The 23,063-nt window shown below is 41.2% G+C and overlaps 1 protein-coding gene across 3 annotated transcripts in view; it reads left to right on the forward strand.

Moving 5' to 3' along the window:
* The window catches only part of ncana (neurocan a), a 107,014-nt gene that overhangs the window by 61,886 nt on the left and 22,065 nt on the right, over nt 1-23,063 (forward strand). For 2 of the 3 annotated variants that reach the window (XM_053486980.1, XM_053486981.1), the window contains exons 8-9: nt 1,248-2,012; nt 17,726-17,830. In XM_053486980.1, coding sequence (XP_053342955.1) covers nt 1,248-2,012; nt 17,726-17,830 — 870 coding nt within the window. The remainder of the gene's footprint in view (nt 1-1,247; nt 2,013-17,725; nt 17,831-23,063) is intronic. The other variant, XM_053486983.1, reaches the window with a different exon arrangement.

Below are 23,063 nucleotides of genomic sequence, written 5' to 3' on the forward strand. Positions count from 1 at the left end.
TCCATTTCATCGACATTGTGGGCGACTATGTTGGCTATTACTGTATATTGAGCAATGTCAATGTTAATGTCATAATTTTAATGTTATACATATAGTACAGAAAATGTGTTTCTGATGTTTATGTAACTTCATCCGTTTTGGAGAGATAGTTTTTATTTTTTTTATATACATTGTGTGCTATCTGGCTTCAAACTCTAATAATTTAAAATGCAAATTATTCATATTTCCTCATGAGTATTAATTACTAAAATTGGTGTAGAAGCTTAAAAAGCAAAAAATCTGTAGTGTCCGTAACCATGTCAAATTGACGTTGCAATATGTTAAAAATTTAGCATTTTAACATAATAAACCTTCTCAGGTTTTTGTTTTCCCATGAGAAATCTCAATCGGCCTCGTTTCAGCTGAATGACAGTTAAGATCATTAAAAGATTTTAATTTTAAAAAGTTACGGACACTACATAAAAGGCCATGAAATTGTATTTAACAAATGTGTTTCTTTTTATCTCATAAAAAATATAACTGTGTATGCATATTTACCAAAAAATTTTCTGGAGATAGGAAGCATTCAGTCTTATGAAAAATGGTGTCATATGATCCTGTCTAAATTATTTTTTTACCTACAGTAGGTGAGACACTTGTACCATGTTTTTCGCGAAATGCTTGAGCACATACTGTAATGTCAAATCATGTTTGCAGTTGAGTTTATTTAGATAAATGTTGTTTTTGAGTTCTCAAACCCTTTTGTTTTAGTGTACTTGTTTATCCTTTAGCGAACATTCAATTGGATTATTAAATATTTTATTGACTTATTCTTATGAAACACAAACACATCTATGCACATAAAGGTATTAGATACATGCGCACCCACAGAGACTAGACTCAAACTGCCCACAGCGCCTGATGTCTCAGCCTGAATAAATAAAGCCATGGGATTTGACAAGCGATTACGAGATGTATCCGTCTGGCGCAGACTTTTCAAGTCGGTCTTCCCTGTGCAACTCTAAAGGAAAAAGACGGTGCAGAAAGACGGTGCATATGCATGCTAATTACAATCGTAGTTGATGGCTTCTTAAAGTGTCCTCTGTTTTAACTGATGTCTTTCCAGCTTTGGACTTGGCGTAGGTGCAAGCATAATGATATTAATAAAAGTTCACGAACAGAATCGTGTTTTAATAGTGGTCGTTCTGGTGCGAGGTATTTGGCCGAGATTAATAGTTGTTTGTTTTTTTGTTTTTTTTTCTCTGCAGGACTGAAATCATGGTTGTCACTTTCATGGCTCAACCAATTTTCCCCCAATTTAGATAAAACGACAGTTTCCTCTCAACTCGAGAACACAGAAGCCACATCAGTTCTCCCAGTCGAGACCACCAGAGAAGATCTGGACCAAAGCATGACCACAGCCGCAGCAGATTGGTCAGTGGTGACCGAGGTTCTCCAGCTTGGAAGCATGACCCCTGACATGGACAAGGAACCTGTGCCCTCTGTACTCTCAATTAAGGAAGATGAAGTCATCAAGGAGAAAAGTATTGCACTACCTCAAGAGGGATTTGGAGAGGACAGAAAGACAGAGGAAGAAGGAAGCTCCTGGGGGGATGTGGACCTTTCAGAAAGTACCACCAAAACCACAACAACAGGGCAAGTCCTAACTAGTACATATCCTAGCATCAAAGGTACCAAAGCTTCGACTACACATCAAGTGGAAGACATAACGGCTGCCGAGGCACGGGGAGAGATCGAGTACGAACCCAGGACCGCAGCAAGCCAACCTGACCCAGAAACAACCACGGTGTTCGTCTCTACGACTTCTGGTGGTTCTGAAAGCGAAAAAAGAACCGAGACAACCGCAATCCCTAATCTTCCCATGTCATCTTCTCAAAGCCTGACAGAAAGAGGAGTCATCTCTCCCACGGCTTCCGATGAGGACCATCTGTCAATCTTTGCTACCCTGTTGCCTGGCAACCCAGAGAGTGGCCGTGAAAACTCTGATGCTGATAGGAACAATGGATCTGAAGGTATGGCTGGCTGTCTTTCTGCCTCTCTTTTTTCCTTTTCATTTCAGCTGGACCTTGATTTGCCCAAAATGGCTGAGTTAATGGGGCGATCTGTGTCTGCCCGAGTGCAAGATCACCACATAATAGACGACTGATCGCCGGAATCCATCTACTGAATAAATTCTTGGGAATGTCATTAAGTTTGACAGCTGAAAAGCAGCGTTTTTATGTTTTCTTCAGAACATCTGCCTGCTTTGGGGAGAAAAAAAGGCATTAAAGCCAGAGGTATTGATGAGCTGGTGGCAACTATTAGCTAAAAAAAAAAGAAAAAAAACCTCAAAGGGATAAATATCTCATTAGGCCTAGAGTAATTACTGTTGATAAGGCAGCTCTTATGAATTACTCCATAGTACAGCTTAAATGCTGAATATTATATTTACAGAACAAGGCAGTGCACTAAATACGCATATGCAGACAAGGAACACTTTCCCGGGCCAAATTAGCAGCAGCTCCCACAGCCCGAGAGCTATTCCGAACTCTTCAACGTCGAGGGAAACTTTCCGAGCACGCAGTACTTTCTCTTCATCACTCCCACCATGACCGTTTGGCGCTAACAGTCATCCTTCAAGCCCAAATTAGAAATCTCGAAGCCTCCCAGACCAGCTTGTATTGCAGCAGCAAGCAACAAGATTTCAACATGAGCTGTTAGAACGATCTAAAGCTGTTAATGCTATCAACATTTAGTCAGCATATAAACTTATTTGAGGCTATTGCATTCGGCAGACGGGCTCTTCTGATTGGAAATCGATCCGTGTTATGTCTAAGAAATATTTTAAAACCATTTTTATTGCATAACGCAGTTCAGCTGTGGCTTGTAGAACAACAAAGCAGACAAGAAATACAGTATGCTTATATTTTTCATCATTAACAAGTTTACTGCATCGAATGTAAGAACTCGACACTGCTGTTGTATAAAGATTTTCCTTGCTTCTGTATGATATAAGATGAGTTCAATTCAAACCAGGACGTTTGATTGTGCAGAATAACAGAACACACTTATGAGATTAAAAAAAAACCCTTACTGTATTTCTCTTGATAATATCCTGCTACACTAATCCACTGATGCCAACGTTTTACTAGTGCTTGGATACCATCAAGGTAGAACGTTTACTGAATGATCAGAAACGCTGGCCTTGGGGCCTCCGAGTGGCGCAGTGGTAAAGTGCTCGCCCCATTATTCGGAGATGACGAGCTTGAATCCCGGGTGATGCTGTAACCTCTCGCAGCCGGAGGCCTAGATTGGCCAAGATTGGATAAGAGGTACTACAGCCATTTAGGGGCGTCTGTGAGCTCACGCAGGCGGAAGCAGTGGATAGCGCTGTCCTCCAAGTATGTTACGCCACCCCTAATGGTGCCTGAGCGAGCAGTTCGAAAAAAAAACCCTGGCCTCTCAGGCCCTCCAAACATGTGGAAACGGCTTGGAGCGAAGTCAGGACTGTACAGGCATTTGGCAGTAACTTCCAGCAAAAGTTCTATAATGTGCAAGTGGTATTCGATTTTCAAGAATGACGCGTTTCACTCGCTGATTGTTCATGGGAACGACTGCAGTGGTCTCTGAGCCGCCTTAGCCGGGATCGCCATTCACTTCGCGGCTAACAGTTTAATCCTTAATGGCAGTCAGTTTTACAACTTCCTGCACAAGAAATTTTATCACAAGTTCTGGTTTGACTTGAACGGCCCTCGTACAAAAAGACGCATATATACCGAGACCCAGTTTAACTTTAAGCTCATTGTGGACACAGTGTGGACACAATCGTTCATAATTTTTTTAACTTTGATTTATACTGCTAGTGTAAAATCATATTATTAACATTGGTTTTGATCATTAATAGTAGCACTTTTCTAAGGCTGTGTAATTATCAGTGAGCAGCTGCAGAGTGAGTTCTGCGAAAAATCTTTTTTTTTTTCTTGCTTTTTTTTAACCACTGATGAATAATTAGTGTTCAAAGATGAGTTTTGCTAGAGCCATTAGCGCAAACCAAATTGGAGATATTGAAGATATATAACATTTTCCTCATGCAGCAGAAAGACAGAGTACAGGCGTGCCACGCAGACACACTCGCGCACCCACCCACCCACACACACACACACACACACACACACACAAACAGATTCTGTCCTCTTTGTCAAAGTCATGAGCCGAATCCAAAATGAGGCTTTGCTAGCAAATCGAGTCACACAAAGGCATCCATTAAGGAAAAATATTCCTCTAAAGACTTCATAGTGATGCCATCCAACTGTATCCTTTCCATTCCAACCCTCATAGCCTCTCTTCCTTTCATATACACACACACGTTCTTCACTTGCCCTAATACAGTCCCTCTCATCTCATCTCATCTTATCTTATCTCTCTAGAGCTCTCCTGTCCATCTCTATGAGCTCTATGCGCCAATGCATAAGCCCTCACACCCATAAACGTCCTCCGAGTGGGAATATTCCTCTCATAAAAATCCTAAAGGTCAGCCTTGACATAACACAATGGCTGGAGGCTACAATAACAAATTCTATATATCATCATCGTTTTCAACCGTCCATGGCAGCTGCTGTCATGATCTGCTTCAGCTACTTTGTGTGGAAACTTATCGTGAGGATATTCTGGCCAGGAACGTGGGCTTGAGCGCTGGTTGATTGATTCACTCAGTCGGTTTGGTTTGGAGAAAGTCAGGCTGAATGAGGTCAGCTCTGTTTATAGGGCCTGCTTTGACTTTGGGTGTTACATCACACTTCAGTCACGGTGCTCCGGTGCCGGGGTTGGCCAACTCATCCTGAAAAGGGGGACGGAGCTTACTCACTCACACACACACACACACACACATAGGCAAACAATCTCACTCACATACTGTACTGCCTATTGTTCTGCTTCAGGTAGGTATCTGCATTGTCTGTAAAAGCTTTGTGAGATCAGCTTTAGAAAAGTGCATAAGTTGTCCACTTCACTTCACAAACATTGTACCAAGATACTAACACAATTGGGGATACACAGTATAGTACTATACACTACACCACAAACACTTGCAGAGAACTTAAGCTGCACGCACAGGACAAAGTGCATCAGACATGAGATCTAACATCTGCAATTGTATTTATAAATATCTCTCTCCAGCCCGAGACCCTAAGCACAGGTTTTCACTTCTAGGATGGCTCTTTACTTTTCAGGGTCCACTTTTTCCTTTTTCCAGCATTTCCATAATGCTGCCACCACCATGTTTCATTGGGCATGGGTTTAATAAGGTGATGTGCAGTACCTAATTACCTGATTCTAGGTGTGTCATCTTTGTGTCATCAGACCTGAAGATTTTGTTTCTCATGGATTGAGAGTCGTTGAGGTTCTTTTTGGTAAATTCCCAGCAGGCTGATTTGTTCATTTTGGTGAGAAATGACTTATGTTTGGGATTATGCATTTACGATAGAGGCTTGGTTGGGGTTGGTGGATTGCTACAGTGGTGGTTGTCCTTCTGTAAGGCTCTCCCACCTCTACAAAGTACCGCTGGATCTCATTTATAGTGACTCTTGGGTACTTGGTTACCTCTCTGACCAAAGTCATTCGTCTCTTACAGTTTGGCTGAGCAGACAGCTCTCTCTTTTTTTTCTCTCATCTATACAAAGATAACACTATCTGGAATCAGGAAATCAAGCACTGCGCATTACCTTATTAGTGTTCACTCACCTAAAGGATTATTAGGAACACCATACTAATATAGTGTTTGACCCCCTTTCGCCTTCAGAACTGCCATAATTCTACGTGGAATTGATTTAACAAGGTGCTGAAAGCATTCCTTAGAAATGTTGGCCCATATTGATAGGATAGCAACTTACAGTTAATGGGATTTGTGGGATGCACATCCAGGGCACGAAGCTCCCATTCCACCACATCCCAAAGATGCTCTATTGGGATGAGATCTGGTGACTGTGGGGGCCATTTTAGTACAGTGAACCTCATTGTCATGTTCAAGAAACCAATTTGAAATGATCCGAGCTTTGTGACATGGTGCATTATCCTGCTGAAAGTAGCCATCAGAGGATGGGTACATGGTGGTCATAAAGGGATGGACATGATCAGAAACAATCCTCAGGTAGCCCGTGGCATTTAAACGATGCCCAGTTGGCACTAAGGGGCCTAAAGTGTGCCAAGAAAACATCCCCCACACCATTACACCCCCACAACCAGCCTGCACAGTGGTAACAAGGCATGATGGATCCATGTTCTCATTCTGTTTACGCCAAATTCTAACTCTACCATTTGAACGTCTCAACAGAAATCGACCAGCCAACATTTTCCGGTCTTCAACTGTCCAATTTTGGTGAGCTCGTGCAAATTGTAGCCTCTTTTTCCTATTTGTAGTGGACATGAGTGGTACCCGGGGGGGGGGCTTCTGCTGTTGTAGCTCATCCGCCTCAAGGTTGTGTGTGTTGTGGCTTCACAAATGCTTTGCTGCATACCTCGGTTGTAACGAGTGGTTATTTCAGTCAAAGTTGCTCTTGAGCAGCTTAAATAAGTTGGCCAATTCTCCTCTGACCTCTAGCATCAACAAGGCATTTTTCGCCCACAGGACTGCCGCATACTGGATGTTTTTCCCTTTTCACACCATTCTTTGTAAACCCTAGAACACTAGGTTGTGCGTAAAAATCCCAGTAACTGAGCAGATTGTGAAATACTCAGACCGGCCCGTCTGGCACCAACAACCATGCCACGCTCAAAATTGCTTAAATCACCTTTCTTTCCCATTCTAACATTCAGTTTGGAGTTCAGGAGATTGTCTTGACCAGGACCACACCCCTAAATGCATTGAAGCAACTGCCATGTGATTGGTTGATTAGATAATTGCATTAATGAGAAATTGAACAGGTGTTCCTAATAATCCTTTAGGTGAGTGTATATTATCCTTACAGTTAAACCAAATACCCAAGGATCCCTATAAATGAGATCCAGCGTACCCTTTTAGAACTGGGAGAGCCTTAAAGAAGTACAACCTTCACTGTAGCACTCCAGGAACCCCAACCAGGCATCTATGGTAAAGCGGCCAAACAGGTACTGCACCTCACCTTAATAAACCCATTCCTACAGTGAAACACAGTGGTGGCAGCATCGTGATGTGGGGATGATGATGTGGTGATTTTCTGCAACTGGGACTGGAAGGAAAAGTGGTTCAAGATCAACCTGTTCACGACGAATGAATTTGTTATTTTAAACATTTACAGTACTGTATAGCTCTGACAGATCTACCCATCTCAAACCATCTTCCCCTATGAATAACACTGCCATCAAACACATTTCATGAACTCAGGGTTATTAAAATAACATGCTATCAGTATCCGAGAATTGTGATATTTTGTCTTAAAATACCAGATCTGCACCTCTTTTTCTGTATATAACCTCAATATTCCGGAGATCAAACCAAGCAGCTAGCTGGCGCTCAGTCAGGAAATCATAAATTGCATGATTTCATTTGGGTAATCATGTTTCTCACCATAGCAGCTGGTAGCCAATGAAGTGTGATTAAACAAAACTACAGGATGCATTCATTTGGTATTTAGGGCGGTGAAATGTAGATGACTTTGAGGACTTTTTAGGAATATTATTAAAGTACAATTACTGCACAAAATGGTGTTCTACATACTGTATATAATCAACGACACTGTAATAGTATAAGTGTTTTAATGATTTCCGGTGGCTTCAAGTCATAGGTTTTTTTTTATTATTGATCTTTGTTTAAACTCAAATGACTTAAAAGGTTCCTTTTTAAATGTTAAAGGGCACCTTTTATGCAAAATTCACTTTTTAGTCATTTTAGCAGGTGTGTGTACACAAACAAAAAACATGACTTTTTTTTTTTTCTTCCATTTTTGTATTTGCCAGGTCTTAATAAACAAGCCAATTAGATTTTCCCCATAATGTGACCCCATATACAGTAAGCGAAATCCTTTTCTGGTAGGCGTGGGTCAGCAGTAGCTCATTATTTCCACAGACAGTGAAGCTAAAAATGAAAAATGAGGGAAAACAGGGAGTGAGAAAAAAAAAAACATTATCCGAGATACAGTGCTGTAAAAAAGTATATGCCACCTTTCCTTTTTATGGATATTTAGCTCAACCTTACATTACACATGAACAACTAATAATACTAATGCGAGATTTCAATGATTTAAGCAGAATCCAAATTAGGTTCATTTTTATTACGTATACCAAGTAGAATATCATTTTGGATTTGGTCAGACAAACGCTAGAGTCTGTTGGACCTGTTGATCCCTGCTCCGTTCTTTATGTAATTAGAAAATGTGTATATTTGTCTAACTGAATATTAGCGCTGTTAAAGAACATTAGCTGAGTTATTCAAATATGCAAACAATACTTTAATTCTGTCAACTCCTAGACTGTTTTATTCTCAACACACTCAGTTTGAAATCTTTAATGTGATCATGACAGTAACGTTTTTCAGGTTCTAGTCTTACATTAGTGTAAGAAGGAGACATTCATTAGAATTTATTATTATTCATAAGTATTCATGCACGATTATTTCTCCTTTTAAGTGTTTGGATGATGAGTGCTGTTGCATCATACAGTATGACACCTCGAATCTATTTACTGTCTTACCCACAGTGCCTAAACCTTTAGACTGAGAGGATTTATAACCGCATTGCCCCCCACCACCCCCTACCTCCAACCCCGACCAATCTTTTGGAATCTTTTTGAAATACTTACATATCAGAAGGCTTTTTCTCTCATAACACTTTTTCAGTTACCACTCTCAAACTACATCTTGTCCAACATTTTGACCCAGCTAGCCACAAGCTTCAAAAGTGTCAAATGTCAAAACTATTCCTCTGCTGGGTCATGGTGCACATGTGGGTTACTTGTTAACTGGATCAATCATCACCCACAAACAAGACTATAAAGTCATGGAGAGAAAATATGACAAATCGCAAAAAATGTGTTTTTTTGCATTGGCTGAGGATAGGCCAATGATCTCTGTAAGTTATGCATTAGGCTGGCCTTGAGATCATTGTCCTCAAGATCATTGTGTTGCCTGTGTGCAGATCATAGGTGACATATAGGGATTGCTATACAAAATCTTGTGTCATCAGCTGTCATCTGTTATTGTGACACTTTTCTTCTATCTGCTTCTATCTCCTAATGAAAAACATTAATGGGAATTTGACCAGATCTTCAAAGAACTTTTAGTAGAAAGCATAGCTGCACACTAGCTTTTTTTTTTTTTTTTTTAAAAGGGTGGGGTCATATGTACAATTCACAACTCCTCTTTAAACATTTATGGGAACCACTCAATCAAATTTGCCACAATAAAGCAAATGTCGTTGTGACCAAAGGCACCACTATGTTGCAAATGTCAAAAAAGACGATGAGCTTGCACTTGGTCGAGATGATGGACTCTTCCACTGTAAAGACTATTGCTTTGTCTCAAAAGTCTTACCCATACACCCAAACATGCTGACTTCAACACGATGTTCCTTCTGCTCAAGGGTCAACACAGCCACATGTTCCAAATCACACATGAGGATTGCCTGGACAGTTCCATATAACACAACGACAGTGGCAGCAATGTTGTGGACTGTTCTCTGACGATCATCATGTACAAGTTGCCAAATAGTTTAAACATTTTGAGTGGCTAAACGTGTTGAAGGTCTTCCTGATCTCTCATCATCATGCTCTCAACATCATCTTGAAGTGTGCGTGCCACTCGAAACACCTTGAACGACTCATTTCAGCATCGTCGTAAACTTGTTGACTAATATCCAACATCTCTGTGGCAGATTTGTCCAGTTTCATGCAGAAATTCACGTTTGTTCTTTGTTCGACTTGCTGTCCATGATGAAATAGCAGATGTTCTAATGCACATGATCTGAATAGCACTAGTTGCACAGCATTCAATGTAGACAGATCGATGTCTTTTGAGACACTGACTTATAAAGATCAGTGCTCTCTGGGACTGTGCATGCAGCCATGTGCTGCCATTTGTTGGCCTGTTACAAAACTAGTCTTGAAACTTTTTGATACCATCTCGTAAAATATCTGAATGTGCTCTGGGTTTAGATATTGAAATTGGAAATAGTATGCAACATATCAATACCAGGATCATCCTTTCAATTATACCAGGAACATTGATATAGTCATTGGTGACATCATAAAATGAAATAATTATTGTGACTCTATGCTACCTTTGACTTTGATAAGTGATATTTATTTTTTGGAAAAGTTTGTGTAAAATCAATTTTTCTCTTGTACTGCATAAAACAATTGTAGCACGTTCAGTGGGCGGGAGACACATGTCATCCTTGGAAGACTCGCATGTGTTTTTGGAGTGAGGAAACCTTTTTTTACACATGCAGTGCTAAATCCAGTCAGTCTGCCTAAAACTGATCCCACTAGCAGTATTCTTACTTAGTGCATGCCATGTTTTCATCAGAATATACGGCATTAGCGTAAACCTAATCAGTTCAGTTTGCAACCAGATGCTGACTGTCAAAATTAAATGTCTGATGTTCCTCACCATTTCTGCATTTCCGAACTGTATATAGAGGAAAATAACATCATTTTATCGTGTGAAGGGTTCTCCCAGGCTACTACACATCTTGTTTTTGTATTGACTGCGAAACAACACCTGCACGACACTCTATTAAACATGTTGATGAAAAAACACACCTGTAATCCCCACCGGATTTAATTGATTTCTAGCATCGCGTGTGTCTGGTATTACTGAAACCTCCTGTCTCTCTCATGCGCCGAAAGAAAAACAAAGTCAATCGGTGGGATTGTGTAAATCCTTTAGCGGGTGAATAATTACGTCCAGTGCCAGTGATGTGAGAACGTGCGCGTATCGAGTCCGCCTAGCTCATTAGGGGATGTGGCGAGAGCACCTAACGAGCCAGTTAGGGCTCAGGGTGCCGCTTGCCACTTAAAGTGACGGGGGGCTCCTAATTAACGCCGGGAGGTGACTGGCCGAGAAAAAAAAAAAAAAACGTGTGAGGAATAGAGGGATGGAGGGGGGGGGGGGAGAGGGACAGTGGAGTCAAGGCTCTTACGCAGCCACTTTTAGCGCGGTTTCTATGGCGATGGAGCCGCAGAGCATCGAACGTGGTGTGAAGAGTTTGTAAAGCACAGCAAGAGAATGAGAAACAGACAAGGGGATAGCCAAAGGAAAGAGGGAGGGAGATAAAGAAAGAGAAACAGACACAGTTCCAAGTGAGTTTCATTAAAAAAAAAAATTGTCCTGCCAGACAAAATGTATGATGAATGTTATGACTATCATGTAAAAATTCTACATTTCCAAGCAGATCGGTTTAAAATCATATTGATAAAACGCTAAGGAAATGCATTTTCATGAATAAATAATGTGTCTGCGGATAGCCTCGAGTCATTTGACTGATTATGTTTCCGGTGGATCAGTGACTGAACTGACAAAAAGCCTGCGTTTCAAAAGTGTCTTTTCAGCTAAAAGCTCTCTATAAAACATCCCTCTCCATCACGCCCCAGACTTTTAATGCCCGCTGTCGCTTTAAACGGCCGTTTCCAGTGCCAATATATCTGTGTGTGCAATTTGCCTTTACAGAAATGTGACCATTAGCTTAAACAAATCTCCGATCGGAACTATTTATTTATTTTTTTGGTCAAGCTCAGTAAAGCCTGCTAACGTGGCTAAGCTAATTAGCATTACGTCATTTGCCAAATGCTGATTTTTTTTTTTTTTCTCTTTCCCCGTCATTAACAACGTTAGCTTTTTAAAGCTGAATTTTTTTTTCATGAATGTAATTCGGTATTTGGAGGGAAGCTGCGGGTAGGAGAAGAAAAAACAGACTAACTCAGAGAAATAGATGAACAGATAGAAAGAGAAAGGCAATTAAGGGTTAGGCTATTCATCTTTAATAGAGTCTCTGAGGAGGACAGGGGTCGAGTTGTTCATTAAAGCGAGTCGTCGGGACACAGCTGAGCTCAGCGTGAGGCATTACATCACTACGTTCGCAGCACTTAGCACTTCCGCATCATCTTTTCAAACCACTGAGGTTTTACCTGAGGGATCAATTACTGTACAGAGCGCGATGCGAAGAAGCTACTAATATAGGGGATCGATATGACTAGAAACTAGTGATGCACCAACCGACGAGAAGCCATTAGTAAATTTGCCATTTATTCTAAGTAAATTCTGTTTGCGAATGTCAGTATTAATAACGTCTTGTAAACATCCACATTAGTGTACATCTTTAAAGGTTAAAAACTTTGGTTGCTACTATAACAGCCTCCATTCTGGAGCATGCCTGTGGAGATTGGTGGACTTTCAGCCCCACAGCATTAGTGAGCCAGGCACTAAAGTCAGATGAGAAGTTCTTCGCCATTACAATTCCTCCCAAATGTGTTCAGTGGAATGGAGGTCAGGGATCAGGGCCAGCCACTGAACTGTGTCTTAATGGACCTTGCTTTGTGGACATTGTCATGCTGGAACAGGGTTGTGCTTGAGATTTAACTCTAGGTACAGGACTAGTCAAAGGGCACACGTTCTAATTCAGTGTTTTTCTTTTTGTGATTTATTTTCTAAACTATGAAATGTTTAGAATGTAGAAAATTATGTGAAATATGAAGTGTTTCTGTGTAGAGCAGAGAGAAAGAGTGTGTGTCTGTAAAGGCGAAAGTAGGAGAGGTCTGTGTGTGTGTGTGTGTGTGTGTGTGTGCGGGGGGGGGGGTCCAATGACACACAGACACAAAGAGCAGGATGAGCCTTGAGCAGAGAGAGAAAATGGATCTTTAGCCTCTCTAATGAGACCTGCTTTTGCTCTACATGCGCACTGTACACACATGCTACAGACAAAAAATAAAAAAAATTCGCACACACAAGGTCACAGTGTTATAGTAAACAGTACACCCGTGCACGGATGTTGATTATACCAGTGAGAGATGCGCACTAAGACCCAGCCGGGGAGACGATTACCTACAATTCCGCAGCACAAGAGAGAGAAAAACTATTGGTTCAATTGAACAAGAAGCGCATGCATGATACATGATACTCAGCACTTGTAAACCAAGACTTGCTCGTTTTCCAAGTCAAAATGTATTAAAAACCTTTGCTTGTCTTGCAGAACACTCACAAACCGCATTACTCGCAATCTGAGGTTTCACTGTAATACATTATGCCATGTCGCCTTGCACCTCCAGGGTCCGGGTTCAATTCCCGCCTCAGAGTCTGTGTGCATGGTGTTTGCATGTTTTCCCCATGCCTGGTGGGTTTACTCTTTATTTGTGTGTGTGTATGTGTGTGTGCCCACGATGGATTGCCACCCCATCCAGGGTTTTCCCTGCCTTGTGCCAAACCCATCAAGCACCATGATGAAACTTCTTATGAAGACCACCCTAGCACAGCAAGACCAAAACTTACCTCTGTTGCAGAGAAGAAGTTCATTTAGGGTTTTTAGTCTCAAAGATCAACCATTTACAGCACCTCAGATTAAAGCCATTATAGGGGCTCTACAGTAGCAGAAACATCTTATTGTTTAAAGGGGATAAGTGTATATTTTGGATACCTTCAGCATTGTTTTACAGTGTAAAAATTATGAAAGATCATGGTGTGTCCAAACTTTTGAATGGATTTGTTCATATTGTTCTAGTATACGAGGACAATTGCTTGCTTTCAGATTGGTGGCAACAGCTTGGGAAAGATTGGGAATAAAATATTTATTTTATATATAAAATAATTCTAAGTAGAAAAATAATTGCCATGGTTGCTATAGTTATGAAACTAAGATATGAACTAATCAGATAAAAACGTTACTGGGTAGGAACTGGCTCTAAGAACTCGACTCACACAAATGGTGAAATAATAAAAAAAATCAAAATTCAATTTCAAATTCATTTACGTACACACCGTAGTATAATTGTATACTGAGAAGTATATAAAAAATAAAACACTTTAGAAGGGTGAAGAGTTGGTGTGTAGGTATGACAGTAGTAGCATGAGTAAATCATGAGGTATGGAATTAAATGATGTGTGTGTCAGCGGCAGTGTTATTGTCCATGCACTAGTGCATATTATTTGTAACACAAAAACCAGAAATGTTCAACATATGAGCAGTGTGCAGACGTGCAATGTGGCAAGTAATGTGTTCCGCCACACAAGTGTGAAGCAAACAAAAGCAAGACTGATCGGTTTAGTTTAGTGGTGTTCCGGTCGAGGGTATGCTGAATAGCCTGCGGGAAGACTCTCCTCCTTGATCTCTCTGTGTTGACCTCTCTGAGAGTGTGGAAGCACTGTCCTGACCGCAACTGTCCTGACCGCAACTGAGAGAACAGTCCGTTGGCTGGGTCCGGGTGGCTGAGGTCTTTCAATATCTACCTGGCCTTGGTCCACCACCGTTTGCTGAAGATTAAATGCAGAGATGATGCTCTTAGCTGATAGCCCCACCCTCTATAGAGCTTGTCTGTCCTGCATGCTCCCAAACCTGGTTGTAATGTGTCCCATCAGGATGCTCTCTATGGTGCAGGACTAAAAGTTTTTAAGCACCTTGGACAGCAGTCTGAAGGGTTAGGGTTAGAGTTAGGGTTTTGATGTGACAGGACTGTGACAGGTCCTGTGTGATGTGAACACCATGGTACTGGAAGCAGTTGACTCTCTCCACTAGGGACTCCAAATGAGGACTCCACTGAAGTCATTTTGAGTATAAGTTGACTTGTGGTTGTGTTTTGTGATATCAGCAATCAAAATACAGACAGGCTGTAGAATTCTAAACATGTTTTATTCCAACACAATGTCACAAGTACAACCTCAAAACAATGAAATTTTGGAACATTTATGCCTAGTAACATTCATCCGCGCAACGTCCGACCTATTGTACGGCCCCTTAGGTTTCCAACAGTTTCCGCAGCTTCCCGCATATCTTAGGGTTGTTATCTTTCTGTTGAATTTTCCTTCAGAAATATTACTGAGGTACATCTCAGCTTTCAAATTACACTGCTGTAATTGTGGTGCTTGTTGTGTACGCACATTCACTGGCATCAACTGCGTGTTCCCTGGTGGTCCACTAGTTACCACACAAATTCTCTCACCGCAGTGACTGGTGTTTAAATCCCACTCAGGCTTTTAGGTTGGTATTAATACTGCTTTGAAGTCATTTTTGCGGCATTGTGTTAGGGGCAATTGTTTAACGTTATCCTATCGGCATGTACTTAACATTGTTCCAGCGTCATTTCATCAAAGGTTTCATATAAGGTTGTTTTACTTTTTTTTAAAAACAACTCAATACCAAAATTGTTCCAAAAACGATTCTTTTGCGAAATTAACATCATAAAACAATAATGTCAGACAACAGTTCCTGGGGACATGCAGGATCCGCTGAATCCGAAGAGAAGTTCCGATCCTGTAGGAAATAATCCAGACTTCTCCTCCTCTGTGAGGGAATGAATTGCACTTTTGAGGACTGTACTTTGGTAGAGCATTACTGCGCAATTTTCTGTCCACAAACACATTTGATGATATTGAGTGATGGAGAGAGAAGTGAGCGCCAGACTCTAAAGTGCATCGTGTGTCAAAAACCCTGGTCATTGGTGTTAGCAGGAAAAATGGACAATTATTATTATTATTTTTTTTGTAGTCATAAAAATCTGAAAATGTGTTTTCAGCACAATTTAGCCAAAATACACAGCTGCCTTTGAGTGCATCTCTAAATACCATTTATCTACCAAACAGCATTGCTAGGGGAAAGGCTGGCTCATTTATTCCAACTTGTGTGCGGGAGCACATGTGTACTGTATGTACATGACGTGTATATCTGTGGTCTTCCACAATAACCCTTTCAGAGATCCATTCAGTGGTTAATAGACTAAAGCAGCGTATTAAAACAAGCTCCCACTCTCATCGTACACTTTTCGCCCTATTTCTCTTTCTATCTCTCTCTCTCTCACACACAGCACCGCAGAGCATCTGAGTAACTCCATAGTTGCACTTCAAGTTATTTAGACAGGTTTGTCACAACGCAGGTCAAAGGCAGAGCAGATCCAGCATGCGGAGGTACATTAAAGTGTGCAGAGCGCTGAACCTCTGGAAAGCCATTACAAGCCCCAGTAAGCACCGCTGCAAGAGCTGGCTCTTATGTGTGTTTGTTTTGTGCGTGTGTGTGTGTGTGTGTAGGTGTGGGTCTGTGTGTGTTTGCAAGAGAGAGATGCTGAAGCAAAGAACATTAATGCTCTTACTGACAGAAAGTGTTTTGGTTTTCTCTAGAACTCAGCTCATTTTGACTTTAGAGTACTTTCAGGTTTGTTTGTTTTTTAGTTGTTGTTTTTCATGCTGGCCGCTGGAATAACGGCTCCATATTCAGCTCCATATTCAGCTCCATATTATTTCTTTAGGAAAAAAAGAATGTCCTCTCTCCAAACACAGACAGACAGTCAAACACTGTCTGATGCAATTATCCTTTATCCTAGCGCGGCGGTGAGAGTTAGCTCTGAAAATTCACAATTACTGCTTATGCCTTTGGGCTGAGGAATGAAAATTGTATTCTAAAAATGAGCATATATTAACAATGACAAGACCTTTGAAACAAAAGATGAAAACTCAGGGACTAGCCGTAATTAGAAAAAAAAAAAACAATGACAGCTCCCTATGTCATTATGTCCCTTAAACAGTACACGCGTGCACAGATGATGATTATACCACTGAAAGACACGCACTAAGACCCAGCAAGGCAGATGTTTACCCACAATTCCGCAGCGCAAGAAAGAGAAAAATCGTTGGCTCAGTTGTGATCACGTGACACTTGGCCTCAAAACAAGAAGCGCATGCATGATGCATGATACTTGGTACTTGTAAACCAAGACTTGCTCGTTTTTCAAGTCAAAATTTATTACAAATCTTTGCTCGTCTTGCGAAACACTCGCAAACCGCGTTACTCGCATTTAGAGGTTTCACTGTATATTGTATGATTAAAAACAGTACAGTAGCTGTATGTCTAAGCTAGCTAACATTATGCAAATTTTTAGAGCACTGTAGCCAAGTTTGCTAGTAGGCTTATTATTATTGGACTACTATTATACCGTTATGTTGTGTAGAATAATTCTTTAGAATAATGAAAACCAGTAGCCTAATCTTATGAAATGATGGTTTATTGTGGTGGCATGGTGACTGATTGGTTAGTGCTGTCGCCTTGCACCTCCAGTGTCCGGGTTAGATTCCCGGTCAGGTTCAAATTCTCGTCTCTGTGTGCATAGAGTTTGCATGTTCTCCCCGTGCTTAGTGGGTTTCCTTTATGTACTCCAGTTTCCTCATGCAGTCCAAAGACATACAGATTAGGAAAACTGGTGTTCCCAAATTGCCCGTAGTGTGTGTGAATGAATGTGTGAATGTGTGCTCTGAGATAGATTGGCACCTTGTCAGTGTTGCTAATAAGCTAGCTTTTCCTCTGTTCTTCGCAGCAATATTATCGCCGCCATCCCCAGTGCTTGCGCCATCTGATATCTTACATGCAGTTTTTCTGCACAAATAAAAGCTCGATTTCATTATAAATGTGTTTATGAGCTGAAAGCAGTGAAAAATCGGAGATGTGAAAGCATCATTTGTTTTAATAGTGACCCATTTTTTCTTTATTGATAGGAGATGGCTCAGTAGCACAGGGTCATGTCAGGGTTTCTAGTATTGTCTGGTAGACACTAATGACTAGTGTGTGTGTGTGTGTCAACTTTACAGCCTTGGACAGATGCAGTTGCTTGCATGGAGGTACGTGCCTCCCACATGACGAGGGCTTTCAATGTTTCTGCCCACAGGGATACACAGGAGAGAGCTGTGAAATCGGTGAGTAGCAACACACACATACACACACACATATGCACACACACACACGCACACGCACATTACAGCCGGTACATTGCTCAAGGTCCACATCAGCTCCAGGCAGCATGGGTAATCTCCTCAGGCCTCTGCATTGCCCACTGCTTCATCATGGCTTCCCACAGACTGGAAGTGTATTAATATTCTAAGAGGATAAGTGACACGGTTGTCATTGGTAATAAATCTGATGTTCCGGATTCAAGGTGAGCACCGCTCCTTCCTAATATACTAAGAAATCGAACAGGCTTATATTAAGTAATCCTGCATTTAAATTATGATGGAAGATGGAAGACAGCAAACTGGATGTTCGGTGATTTTCAGCAGAGCAACTCAATTTCCCCAGCTTTCCAGTCATGCAGTTTAGAGAAAAAATTATTTGTGGTTTATAATAATAATAATAGAATTTTATTAATGTCAAAGCCGGGGTATAGATACAAATAGAACACATAAAAAGCATCACCAGCACAGCAATTTCCCACAAAAAATGACAATGCTTTCATTTTTTTCAAAAGTCTTTTATTTTAATGCTGTGTAAAGTAACCCGGACTTCCATGTTTGCTTGTAAGCTAACCAACATTAAATTAGTATTAATTAACATTAGTTTTTAAAATAAAACAAGTAGCCAGGTTTTTCCATCTAGATATAGTGTATTTTGATCTATGAGTAGCGATTAAATCAAATCATCATTAATCATTTTGATTCTGCCGATTAACAGAACACAACTATAAGAGTAAAACTTCCCTTTATTTCACACTAATGCACTTATCCCAGTGTTTCAGTAGTGCTTGGACACCATCAAGATATAAAGTTTTCTCAGTACACCTGCACCATGATTGGACTGCCCTCTTCATGTCTAAAACGCTGGCCTCCCAGGAACTCCTTTAACGGCCCAAACATGTGGAAATGGCTTGAAGTGAGGACAAGACTGTATAGTACTGACAATAACTCCCAGCCGAGTTTCCGTCATGTGCAAGTGGTGTTGGTGAATAATTGTGTGTACAGTTCTCACAGACAGATGTGCCTCTTTTGCAAGTTAGTGACAAGTTATCATTGATTTTCAATAATCAGGCATTCCACACGCTGAATGTTGATAGGAAGGACTGCGGTGGGCACTAAGCCGCCACAGCTGGGATCATCATTTAAGGATGTACAGCGTTTGCACCATTGTTCATATTTTTTTTTTTTTTGTGACTAAGAATCTCCTTGCTGTACTGTGCTTGAAGGTTTCATTCATGAGAAATTTTTTCATAATACCCCTATCTCACCTATGCAGTTTGACTCACGGTGAGATGCGGTGTTAGGCATCGTGAGCTAGAGCTGAAGATCTTTGCCCGATCAATACCATCAGTCGGGTTTGGGCTTAATTATTATAATTTTACACGGGCTCGGGCCAGGCTCGGGCTTGGGCGGTAAATAAGCGGTCATGTGATGTGTTTTGATTAGCGCGACAGAAATGCGAAAATGGATGCTGTGAGGTGAAAAATAGGCTTGCCACTGGTGATTATGTTTTGGTTGAACCAGCAACTAAAGCAAAGTCTGCAGGATGGGAAAGTTTTGACCATGTACTGTACATAATGAAAATAATGCGCCAGTAGGTTATGTGAAATGCAAAAAGTGCGGCATTCTGTTAAACTACGACAGCAAAACGGGTATTGAATAATGAATGTCTGGTTGTAAACGGGTTCATGCTTGTTAAAGGCTGTCAATCAAAATGTACTTGTTGGGCTCGGGCCGAAATCTGTTGGGCCCGATTACAGCTCTACCGTGAGCTGCCGCGATTGCCCGCCTACGTTCCGCTGACGTTCCGCGAAGTTTTGCAATGTCCGCAAGCTTCCGCGAGGACCGGCAAAAATATTAAACATGTTTATATTAAATATTAAATCATGATAAACCGTACTTACGGCCACGGCGCAAAACCGCGTAGGTGAGATAGGTGGGGTATAAGTCTTGAGTTGACTTGAACGCCACTTGTAGCGCGTATTATTTAGCGAAAACCAACAGCTGTCTTTGCTAGCAAGCAAACAAACAGGCCACATTTTAACGGTTAGTAACGGTATCTTTGATGATAAGCAACCTATCACCATGCTATCTAACTATATTAATGAAATCAGCAATCGGGTTTTAAAGCTAGTAGCCAGTAGCCATGTTAAATAGCCTTTTCACAGCCCTCCACCGCAATATAATCACCTCAACTTGAGATTTTCTGCCTCTTTTACCTCTTGCAGTTTTAGCCTAGCGGGGATGCCGATGTAGGAACCGTCAGCCGTTTGCGCGCTGCTGGAGCTTATTTACGGCTCAGTCTGGGCTCCGGAAGCAGCAGGAATAAATCAGCCCCGGATCCTGAACACTTAAAGCCTTCACTAAAGCCGCAATTGAAATGAAGAGCTTTGCAATGCGCGCTGCACGACACCACGACATACGGCATCTGTTTGAGAAATCTGCGCACGCCCGGCCCTCGCCACGTCCCCCGTATTCGCTGCAGAAATGTGGAGAATGAGTCAGTGTGTGCTGAGAGAGATGGAAAGCGTTTCAATCAGAGCAGTCAGTGAGACGTGACCCCGGTGACGTTGTTGAAACATCGGTATAGAAAGCGAGCGGAACAGAAACAGATCTGTTCGCAGTCAATCAGAGAGGTCAGAGGTCAAGTAGTTCATCACGAGAGAGACATGAAGATGGACGTCGAGGGGTCAGGGTTGAGGATTGCAGAAGCAGGCGGCCCGTGATTTATTGCTGTTGGTCCAGGTAATCTGATTGCTCGCCGTGTCACAAGCAGTAGGATGTTTGACTCTGGAAGTCTGCTTATCTTCTTAATGAGATACAGTGCCGTGCAAAAGTCTTGAGCCCCCTCATTGTTTTTCATAGTTTGCTTCCAAATAGTCAGACTTTCTTGTATTTTAATGCAATTTTGAGGAATATCTTTAGGCACTTCTCAGCTTGTCTCAGGAAAATATTTGTTTGCATTTCTTTAATTTAATCTACTTAATCACATTTTATTTAATAAGAAGAAATGTAGCTTAAGACTTTTGCACAGTATTGTATATGTTTTCATGTACTTATGAAAAAACACAGTTTCAGTCGTAATTTAGATTGGTAAGAGTGGCATTGATAGGTGTGGTTGGTAAGATGGCAGCTTGAGCAATAATAATTCACAAGGACTGGTCTCTAAAATAATTCACTAATCTGGTCTCTTTGATCTTCTTTTCATTTGTTAATCCTTATTTCTAGTTTTGGTTCATAAAAAAATAATTCAAGATGTATTTTTTTTTTTACAGAAAATATATAGAACTAATAGTAGGGCACTGGTGGCTCAGTGGTGGGTGTTCTGCCTGCCATGCGAAAGGCCAGGGTTCGATTCCCAGCCAGTGCCTGAACAGTCAACACGAAAACTGCTAATTTATATTTACTCCCACTGGATAGCACAAGAATGGAGGACGTTGTTTTTATGTGCTGTGAGGGAAACAAAAACATAAGTAATTTTGGTGTACTTCAGGCCACAATACACCACCCAGTCACTGATTACTTTTATCAGCATGGATAAAAAGACAGTTAACGATATCATTACAACACAAAACATTATACACAATATTGTATAGGTTCCACTTGTTGTGCTGGGGCTTTGTGCAGTTCTGGCCCCTCAGGACATGAGTCCACAAGACATCCGGGGGTGTGGCGTGGTGTCTGTCCTTGGGGTGCTGTGGACTACGGGTCAAAACTCCAAGGATCAGACTTAGGTGATCAATTGGATTGGCATCTGGGGAGTTTGGAGACCAGGTCAGCAGTTCTTTTCACACTGGACCACATGGGCTTTTCACGCTGGGCTGTGGTGCACTGGGTGTTCTGGTGCCTTTCTATCATCACAAAGACTTTTTACAGCAATTTGTGCTTTTTTTGTTTTTTGTGGGATCAGACCAGACCTTTATTCCCACAGGCCTAAATGAGACTTAAATGCCCATGATCCTGTCATCGGTTTCCTGGTATATAATTAATAATTAATGTTAACGATTTAATGTTATGTGGTGTTATTGTTATGGCTGATTGTTTAAATCATCGTCATGTCTTTTTTTATTATCAATTATTCCAAGCCACATGCAGACCGTAATCAGATCACTGTCATAGATCGTAGCAAATCTGAATTAATCGGATTTTAACGCTTTGTCCCGACGTGTCATATGAAGTCTGTAAGAAACAGAGAACGTGAAACAGAGACCGAGCCGGAGCTTATGGCTCCTGTCAAAGTGTTGCAGCTGTGCAGTCTCACTGAGTCCAACCTGTTTGCATAATGCATAAGCGGATCAATATTCATGAAGAGCAAAAGTACGCTGAGACTCGTTGAGGCTGGAGGAATGGAAAATGACCTTGGCTCTCTCGGCATCAGCGTCTCGAATGACCGACTCCTACGCTTCTGTCTCTTTTTAAAAAACTGGAACGAAGTACAGCATATGCAGCTTGTTAGGGAACACAGAAACATCATGCCATGAAGTGCTGCACAAAGTTCTCTAGAACACTATGTGTTAACTTTCGTAACAAGTTCATCAGGTTACCATGTCTGGATGTGGGGTTAGTGTACTGTATATACTGAAACTGGATAATTACAGAAAATACCAAGGGTCAAAGGTAATGTTATTAAATGATAAATTATTGAATTAGTGTTCAGCACAATGGTGTAGAGGTTCGCACTGTGGTCATGCACCTGCAGGGTCGGGGTTCGAGCTCAGTCTCTGTTTCAGGTTCCTCACTGGTTCCTCTTGGAGATTGCATGTTCTTCCTGTGCTTGATGGGTGCTCTGGTTTCGTCCCACAGTGCAAAGACATGCAGAGAGTGTACAGTAAGTCTGTGTCTGCGTGAGTGCCCTGCAATGAATTGGCACTCTGTCCAGGATGTACCCTGCCTTGTGCCCAAAGTCTGTGACCCTGTACAGGAAAGTATAGAGAATTAATAAATAAGTGGATAATTGAATTAATTAGGACCCTATCTACTTATGCCTAGTATGATTATCAGTAACATCAACCCAAGGTGTGAAAATAACCACTCCTCCGGAAATATTTTCTAATATTTCATCAATCACTCTATTTTTAACTCATCACCATGGCAACAATCCAGACAGATTATGCATGACAGGCAGGTCTGCTGAGCCATGATGCTTCCTGTTTCCATGGATTTGGTGAATTCTTGATACATAAGGTCATGTTTAAAAGTC

The sequence above is a fragment of the Clarias gariepinus genome, chromosome 25 (genome assembly GCF_024256425.1).
Source record: "Clarias gariepinus isolate MV-2021 ecotype Netherlands chromosome 25, CGAR_prim_01v2, whole genome shotgun sequence".
NCBI classification, from domain to species: domain Eukaryota; kingdom Metazoa; phylum Chordata; class Actinopteri; order Siluriformes; family Clariidae; genus Clarias; species Clarias gariepinus.